Below are 8,759 nucleotides of genomic sequence, written 5' to 3' on the forward strand. Positions count from 1 at the left end.
ACTACTTTTTAAAGGTTCACCTATAAATTTCTACTGGGTTATATCATTCTATGGTCAGGTAAAGGATGGTTTTGATATGCTTGTATGGTTTAAAACAAGATGTCTGACATTTTCTTGATAAAGTTTTAAAAACTGCACACACATACATGGAGTTCATTCTTTCATTTAGAGTACTTTTATCACTGTGCTGACTGGACTTTCTTTAATGACCAATAAACTACCTAAGTTTGTCTTTCTAAAACTGGCTCTAGAGCTTTGTAGGTGTTCCAGCAAGTTGAATAAAACTGTAAATCAATTTTTTAAAGAAGACCTCAAAATCTATGGCTCTCATTCACTATTTAGTGTACCTTTGCTTCACAAACGGTTACACTAAGTGTTTCCTTCAGTGGTGTTTCCAGAAGAAGGCCTAGTGAATGTATCAATCACACTGCCAAATATGTTTAAAAAACAAAGCAAAACAAAACAAAACTTTCTTAATGTGATAATAGCTCATGAGCCAAGAGAATCCAGCTTTGTCAAATACCTGACTCTGCCCTGGGCCTGCACAGAGACACAGGTATTCTCACATATGCACCAACCCCAAATATAAATGTATCCTTCGAGAGCTCACTTGAGAAGAGGCTCATGGGTCTGCTCAGGTCATTCCCCACTCTTGCAGCACCCTGGTATTGTCTACACATTCTCTGGGTGGCAAACTTTGGCCAGCAAGAACTTGAGGCTTCGTACTCAGCGTTTTCACTGAAGTCATAACTCACTCAAATTCTCTGACACTTTGCATCTTATCCATATGCAATTGTGAACCTTGCCAGAAGTGGTTGGAAAAGTTTCCTTCCTAATTCCACCAGTTCCCAAAATAGGAACTTTGGAAGTTTGCTAGCGAAAAATAAAAAACTTTTACAATAACTACAAGCAACTGCTACCCATTACTAAGGCTAGGCCTAAATCCCAAACAGACCATTTCAACATAAAAGATGCATTTTTAAGAGTCTTCCGAGATCAAATAGCCGGTATGATTACTGTTCGATATTGGAATAAGAAAGGATGTCATACGAAAAATAAATCCAGAATCTAGAAAGGAAAAGAAAAAAATTATTGGCACTTTTTTAGCCTTTCATCAAGTATTCCGGTTAAACCGTTATCTCCTGCTAAATGAAAGCAGTAAGTGGTAGCAGGTTTTTTAAGGGAGTGGTAAATAAACATTTTATATGAAGCATACAACTTCACGTAGGTGATTAATGGTCAGATTGCAATGTACCAAAACAGTATGAAAGCTCACACTTTTCCAAAAAAAAAAAAATGTTTTTAGCGCAAAATCACTTTGACTTCATGCCTTTTACTCAAAGAAAATAAATAATATATTCAAAAGGGTCCAGATTTGGAGCCGTGAAGTAGCAATATTTTGCCTAGGGGTGGTGCAGACAAGAGAGGGATGAAAAGGGAGGGCATGGGAAGGAGGGGCGGGGGGCGAGAGAGACCCACGCTCCGAGTAGAGTCAGCAGAGTCGGAGGGGAAAAGTTGCCCCCGTCCTGCGCGCAGAGCTGCCCGAGTCGCGCGGTGGCGGGAGGCGGCGGGAGGGGGGTGGGGGGGTTGGGGGAGCCGCGTCCGGCCCGGGTTGCTGCTCGGGCTCGCGGCCCAGAGCCCAACTCCGCCCGGCGCTCCCCGGCCCGCGCGGCCCCGCGGCCTCCGCGGCTCGCCGCCCTGCGCAGCGTGGGCTCGTCCCGGCACCGAAACTTTCACTCGGGAAAGCGAGCGGGCGCCGAGCTGCGAGGACGCAGGCTCCACCCGGCCGGCGCTGGGGGACGCGCGTCCACGCAGCCCTGCTCCGCCGAGCTCAGGGGCCGGCTCGCCGCCGCCCGCCCGCCCGCCCGCGTCCGAGGGGCGCTGTCCCGGCCGGGGCCCGGGACGCCGGCCCGCGTCCCTCCCGCGGCCGGACCCCAAAGGCTGACAAACAATAAACAAAAGTAAGAGTTTGGAGAGGCTGCCGCGGCGCGGGCTCCGCGCGCGGGCCGTGGGCGCAGAGGCGCGAGTTCTCCCGCACCCGGAGGTTTCGGTTGCCCCGAGCGTGCGGGGCGTGCGGTGGGCTCCGTCGGCGGCCCCCTCCCCGGGCGCCGCGGAACTACAGAAACCGGCCTGCCGGCTGCAGAAACGCTGAGTCCAGATTTCAGCGTGTCATGGGCTGCAACCCCGCCGAAACACGTGCGGGGCGTCCGAAAACACCGCCGTTCCGCAGTCAATCGCCCCGATATTAATTAACGCATTAATAAGAGGGCGCCATTAGCCATGTGCCCACACAAATGGCCGTGCAAGAGGAATGCACCCGCATGGAAACAAAGTTACTTTCTTAAAGCTGTATTTCTCCCCCCCCCCCCCCGAGCACACGCGCACATACACACAGAAACACGCGCAGACACGGGCACACACCAACACACATTCCCCGGGCCCGGCCGGCGCGACGGTCCCCGGCACCCGGTGCCCAGCCCCAGGTCTGCCCCCGCAACCCCGGCCCCCCGCCCCCCATCCCGCCGCATCCAAACAGCTGCTTACCTGGGTGAGACAGAGCGGAGAATACATAACTGCCGGGCGGTGGGGTGTGCGTGTGCGTCTGGGTGTGCGGTTTGGAGGTGTGCGTGAGTGCGGGTGAGAAAGGAGAAAGAGGGAGAGAGGAAGAGAGAGAGAGAGAAGGGGGGAGAAAAAAAATCAAGCCTGCTTCTTGCGTTCACATTTCCAACTCGGCTCAACTGCAGCCAGCCAGCCAGCGCGATTGCCGCTCCATGAGCTGAACTTTAACCCCGCCTAGAGTTTCCCTACACTCCACTATACATGTCTACTGTACGCGGGCGTTAAAGGCATAGCGCACCCTTTCCCGCTCCCGCGCCCGCCCGGCCGGGTGCCCGCGAGCTGCCCGCGCGCCCGCCTCCGCCTCCGCTCTGCACCGCACCGCACAGCCGCCGCCCGCTCGCGCCGCCGCCGGTGGGGGGGGGGGGGGGGGGGAGGGCGTGGGGGAGGGGGCGGCTGCGGCGCCGCGCGGCCAGCCGGGTCCCGAGCCTCCGCGGCCGCTCGCGCTCGCTCGCTCGCTCCCTCTCTCGCTCCCTCGCTCGCAGGCTCTCTCGCTCCCTCTGCCCCCCCCCGCCCCCGCTTCCCCGCTCAGCGCATTACTGGGTAACGCAGTGAGGAGCAGTTACAGTCTGTACTCCCGGGCAGCTATAGGCTGCCACAGGATGTGCTTAAGCAAACAAAACTACTTTTCCTCATCCCCATCCCCCAAGCCCCGCCGCAGACCTTCGCGGACCTCGGTGGAGGACTTGGACAACTTTGCCAGGTTGCCCTGCGCTCCCGGTTCACTGTGTGGGCACGTAGAGAACCGAGGAGAAGGCCGGGGGGGGGGGGGGCAAATTTGCATGTATGCAAATTTTTTAAAAAATCAGACCTCCTAGGTAACTTTTTTTTTTTTTCCCCCTCTGAAATGCGGTACGGCTCAAAGCATTGTAATCTCTCCAACGAAGCTTTCTGTGGGAATAGATCGTCGGCAGAGGTAATTATGCACAAAATCCTGCAAACTTTGTGCAGCTTCAGTCCTGTGGCATTCAGAAGCGGGGGTGGTGGGGAATAATTTCACACAGAAGAGTCACCGGATTTGGGGGGTGGGGGGGGGCTGTCTGGAGAAAAAGAGGCGGAGATTAATGAGCGTTCTCCCTCCCAGGACTGTGAAACTGGTGGGTCTGAACACAGACGCCATAGAAAAAGTTCTATCACGTTCAGAAACAACAGTGGTTTAGCTGTGACATCTTTTTCTCTTTAGGAGAAAAAAAAAAAAAAAAAGGAAAGGGATGTCCCCTAAGGGAAGGGAGATATTCTGGTCCACAAACGCGTGCCCAGAACTGGACACAGGCTATCATTACCGTTCCTGTTCCTGGGACACCTCTGGAAGGGTGCCTTTTAAGAATCCCCTCTTTTTCCCTCCCCCAGGTAATCGTTCTTAAAATGGAAAAGAGCTTCCTGCAATTATTCTAGGTTTGCTAAAGTATTGTTTTGGCAGAAAAGGGGGGTGGTTTTTAGGGTTTGGCAAGTTGCCAATAAGCCTGCTTTTCCAGTTTTTTTAACCTCATATTTTCTCTCCAGGCTTTCCTCCCTCATGGAAAAAAAAAGAAAAAAGAAAAAAAAATACCTCTTCCTCCTGCCCCCCATCCCATCTCTTCCTCCTCCTCTTCCTAACTCTACTTTGCAGCCTGCTGCATTTGCGAATCCTTCTCAAAATTCCAAAAGGAAAGATCAAGTTGAAAGACACTGGCACACAGACAGAGGAATCTGCACCTTGGTAGAGGTTAAATAGCGAGAGAGCCTCGGAAAAGAGGACAGTCCTGTAGGAACCCCCACTCTGCAGGTGGGGATGAAGTGATGTGCTAAGGCCACGCTCATTCAGACTACACCACCCACCTCCACGCCCCCCCCCCTTTTTTAAAGTTAGGTGCAAGAAACATGCTACTGGAGAAAACAAAATATAATCCTCTAAAATATTCTGCATCTGTCTAAAATTATTTTATGCTTGTTCTCCGATTACTTTATTGCTAAAATAATTTCTGAATGCTTCAGATCATTTTCACACACCCTGCTCCTAAATATCCTTGAAAATCTGTCAAATTATTTATTAAGGGGTGAGGGAAAATAATGACTTAAATCTTTAGTGAGAGAGTCCCATTTTCCCCAATTAAACAACTGCTTTTCCTTGGTTCCTCTTGGATTTCAGGAGAAGAGAAATGTCCTAAAAGCTAAGCCGAGTTACAGAGACAACCTTCCTGGCCACGGAAACCTTTGCTGGGATCTATAACTTCAACTCGCTCCAAGTTTCCTCGATAGAAGTTTCTGGCTGACGGTCCCAACATGTAACTGAGGCACAGTGAGAAGTTATTGTTCCGTGTGTACTCTTGGGAAGCTCTCTTCCAGAGCAGATTAAAATCTTTCTTTTGGTGTATTAAAAGATATACTTCACATCTGCCTCTTTCCAAAACCAGAAAGATTCTTAGTTTTAACTGAATCTCGAGAAAAAGAAAAGGATTTTTTTTTTAAAAAGGACTGGCACATCGCCCTGGTTTTTAAAAATAGGGAAAAGTAATTTAATGCTGATATTTCTAGTTTAAAAACTTCTTTTGTTGCAGCAGTGAATGTGCCCGCGATTTCCAGCTTTCTGCGGTTAGCAATATTATCTTAAGTAACTTTTGGCGCCCTTCGTAAGACTTTTGGATATGGGACGATTGTTTGCGCCCTCTAGGCAAGGGCTGGATCCAAGTTCAGCACCAAAGCCCTTCACATCCGCTCCTGCTTTCTCTCCTATCTCCGCCAGCTCCCGCTCCCTCCCCCGCGGGATGGGGGGAGGGGGGGGAGGCGGGGAAACACTACAAAGCACAGTTCCAACTACAGCCTTTGGAAACAAGACTGAGAAAAATACAGTAGAAGAGTTACAGTTACAGAAAGGCTTCTGGTAACTTTCTCTCCAACAGGCATAAATTTAAACACACACACAAAGAAACAGATGTTCCTCAAAGGGCAGTCTGGGGGTAAAAAACATTTCCAACTCTCTCCCCTCTTCCCAAGTTGCAAAAGTAAATCCTTGTCCAGAGTTCACAAAGATACTACGACACTTGAGAGAGAGCAGGGATGGAGGGGGGAGAGAAGAAAGAAAGGATAGTAGAGAAAACAGTGTAGGAAACAGGTGAAGTACAAAAACTAGTTTACTGCAATCATATAAATGACCCATTGTTAGGAAGGATAAACCCCTTATTGGAAATAACCGCTCCAATCATTTATTTTGCAAGTGCTAGGAGGCTGCCTTGAAATGGGATTGTCTTTGCGCAAAGGAGGCTCCTGTCATGCTCTCTGCTATCCATATTCTTCCTGGCACAGAGCCCAGCCTTGCATTTACTGTGTTTTATTTGCAGAAATGTTACCTTGCCAGCTTTAGTGAAATCCTCTTAGATATATAAATTACGTCAATAAGGTTTCACTTATATGTACATCTCAAATACCTCTCATTTCGGAGGTTACTTGATAGGAAGATCTTATTAATATGATTTAGATTTTAATGCCCAAAGCAGTGAAGATAAAATTGGGGTACATAAGTGACACTGCCATTAACTCTGTAGTTCTTATCAAGACCAACTTTATCACTAGCATTTTCCAATATTTTTCTTCTCTAGTTTTTCGACCCACTGGTCACTTGCGTGCAGATTTTTCTTAGATGCGTATAATACTAAATTGGATAATGTCAGTGAACTGAGCATCCAAGTGGATTTTAACGTCAGGTTTCCAAACCAGATTTGATTAGAAGGCCTAAAGCCTTGGGAAATAGCTCGATGGGAATTTAATCCAAAGATGGGAAAGAGCCCATACTATTTTCCATTCATTTCCCAACAGAATTAGGTGTCTACAATGCTCAGTGGGAAGGAAGAGATGGATGTATTTTAGTCAGAGGCTGCCAGTTACTGCCTCCAAGACAAGCTGCAAGTTACTGCAGTTGGTTTCCACTGGATTGGTATCAAAGACTTGTCCAAGAGGCCAGACTCCAATGAAGAGTTAGCAAGTCAGCAATCTTCCACACACACCCTCCACAGGGGTTGTTGTGGTAACAAGAACAAATGTGAACTTGGCTAGTTCTAATAGCCTATTTGCCACTGACCATATATTTAAATAGCAGAATTCAAGAAAAGTGGAGAAAGAAACAGTCCTTCTCCCCCTCTTCCTTTCAAATGTATAAAACAGCTGTCAGTCCACCTGTGACACATCCTCTCCCCCCCTTAAAACTGTTGTTTCCAGTTCAAGAAGAGAGGCTTGCCTCTTCCTTCAAAGTATTTGAAAAGCCAAAGCTTCTCAGATAACCAGACGGAGAAGTGTTGTAATGCTGAGTATTCAGTACACTACTTCCCAAAGCTCAATACAGTCCTGTAGTTCAAGTTTCTAAGCTACACATTTTTTAAAAGCTGAACCTCCCCCTTCACAACAGTTAACAACTTCCCTGAATTTAAAAATAATTATTAATGCAAAGTTAGTATTTCTCTGGCAGAATTTTTCTAACTTTTTTCCAAAAGGCAATTAAGAAAGCATTACAATTCATGCAAAAATCCCCCAATCCGTTTTTTTCCCCCCTTTAAACTCAAAAACTCTTTCCTATTGTGCTTGCTAAATCCGGAAGACCTTGTAGCTTTGACAGCTTGAACCACACCATCCCCTTCAGAGCCGCAGAGAACTTCAGATCTTTTCTGCCCCGCCCCCTCTGGCTACTGAGAACCATTCATTGTACACCCAAGCTTCCTTATGATTGGCTGAAGCTTTTGTCAATCTCCCGTGTTGTCCCATTGATTAGAGGATCGAATCGTCAATTATTCGCCGGGTCCAGACATTTCTTTTCGAGTTAGGTTGACTGCTGAGGCCAGACGTCTTTTTACAGAACAGAGCACGTAACAGGATTTTTTTCCCCCTTTCTGGAACCGAGCAAGCGCTAGGAGGAAAAAAATCTGTCAAGCTCAGCATTTTTTTCAAATCTCGGGGAAAAAAAAAAAAAAAAAAAGAAGAAGGAACCCCGATCTGTGATGTACATAGCACAAAAAAAAAAAAAAAGCCATCCACAAAGCTACATCTTTAAAACAAAACCATCACAATAGACATTCACCCAGCAATCACTTAAAAGCATACGCAAGCTAGAGAAATTTTAAAGTCTTAGCCATTAAACAAAATCATTCTACCATTATTGTTGTTTATAAAACACACATCGTATAAACGCAAAATAGAAAGTTTAAGATGTGCCACGTACCATTGCAATGTAAAAAGAGTACGTGAGAAACTTTAAAATGTTCAGACGAATTGCTTCATTTGTTGTCCCCCTTTTTTTTGCATTAAAAAAAATCTAAATAAACTTGGAACCGTTGAAAACCCGGAAGAGATTTTTTTTTAAAGCTGTGGGCCAATTGCAGGCTTCTTGGAGATTTTTTTTTTTTTTTAACTCCAAATCAGAAGGCTTTTGCAATTGCAATGCGCGCTCTCTGCCTCTCTCACTGTCTCTCTCTCCTCTTTTGATAGCGATCCAACCCGGGCTGGCTGGTTCTCAGATTCTCTCTGGTTTTGCCTTGTGTGCTTTGGATTGTACGAGACTTTGCAGAAGTTGCAATCGATTCGCAGTCCCTCTCTCCTCTCCCTACCCCCTTGTTTATTTCCGCAATCGCTGCAATTTGCATAGTAACCACGCACGAGGCGCCGGCAGCCGCCAGCGGAGGGGGCCTGGAGGGGGCAGGGAAAAGGCCTTGCCCCCTTCTCCCCTCCTCCCGTCTCTCTCCCCGCCAGTCTCCTCCTCCCCCACGGTGCGTGGCCAATAGGAGCCCCGGCATTCAGCGCAAGCTCCGGTCGGGACACCGTTCGGAAGAAAAGCTCCTGTGTTACTAGGCCCTGCTCGCAGGATCGTGTTTTTGGCGCTGTGGAAGTTCCCCTGATTGCGGACCTCGCAGCCGGTACTAGGGATCTACGAGGATACAATACAATTGCCTGCGGTTGTGCGGGTTTTGCACGTTTTAATCAAGCCTGCACACCTGCTTTCTCGGTTTCTTTTTCCGAAGCCTCTCGTGAGTTATTAGGCTAGTTCATGATGGTTAGTGAGAGATTTAACCTTTATTTGCACTGGTGTAGACCAAGAGTTAAAGATCCTCTTTGGTGCATTAAATCACGAGAGTGCAAAATGTCACAGAGAACTTGCAGTGAAATAAAGCTTCTACTCTAGG

At 47.8% G+C, this 8,759-nt stretch overlaps 1 protein-coding gene across 9 annotated transcripts in view; it reads right to left on the reverse strand.

Annotated features, from left to right (window-relative positions):
- The window catches only part of NFIA (nuclear factor I A), a 377,388-nt gene extending 369,471 nt beyond the window's left edge, over positions 1–7,917 (reverse strand). For 2 of the 9 annotated variants that reach the window (XM_047869652.1, XM_047869653.1), the window contains exon 1: positions 2,545–3,107. In XM_047869652.1, the coding sequence (XP_047725608.1) occupies positions 2,545–2,571 (27 nt within the window). In that variant the 5' untranslated portion in view covers positions 2,572–3,107. Of the gene's footprint in view, positions 1–2,544; positions 3,109–3,156; positions 3,175–3,279; positions 3,308–7,801 lie in introns of those variants that run through there. The other 7 variants (XM_047869645.1, XM_047869644.1, XM_047869646.1 and 4 more) reach the window with 7 other exon arrangements.
- Between the last annotated feature and the right edge of the window lie 842 nt (positions 7,918–8,759).

Source organism: Prionailurus viverrinus, chromosome C1 (genome assembly GCF_022837055.1).
Source record: "Prionailurus viverrinus isolate Anna chromosome C1, UM_Priviv_1.0, whole genome shotgun sequence".
Classification (NCBI taxonomy): domain Eukaryota; kingdom Metazoa; phylum Chordata; class Mammalia; order Carnivora; family Felidae; genus Prionailurus; species Prionailurus viverrinus.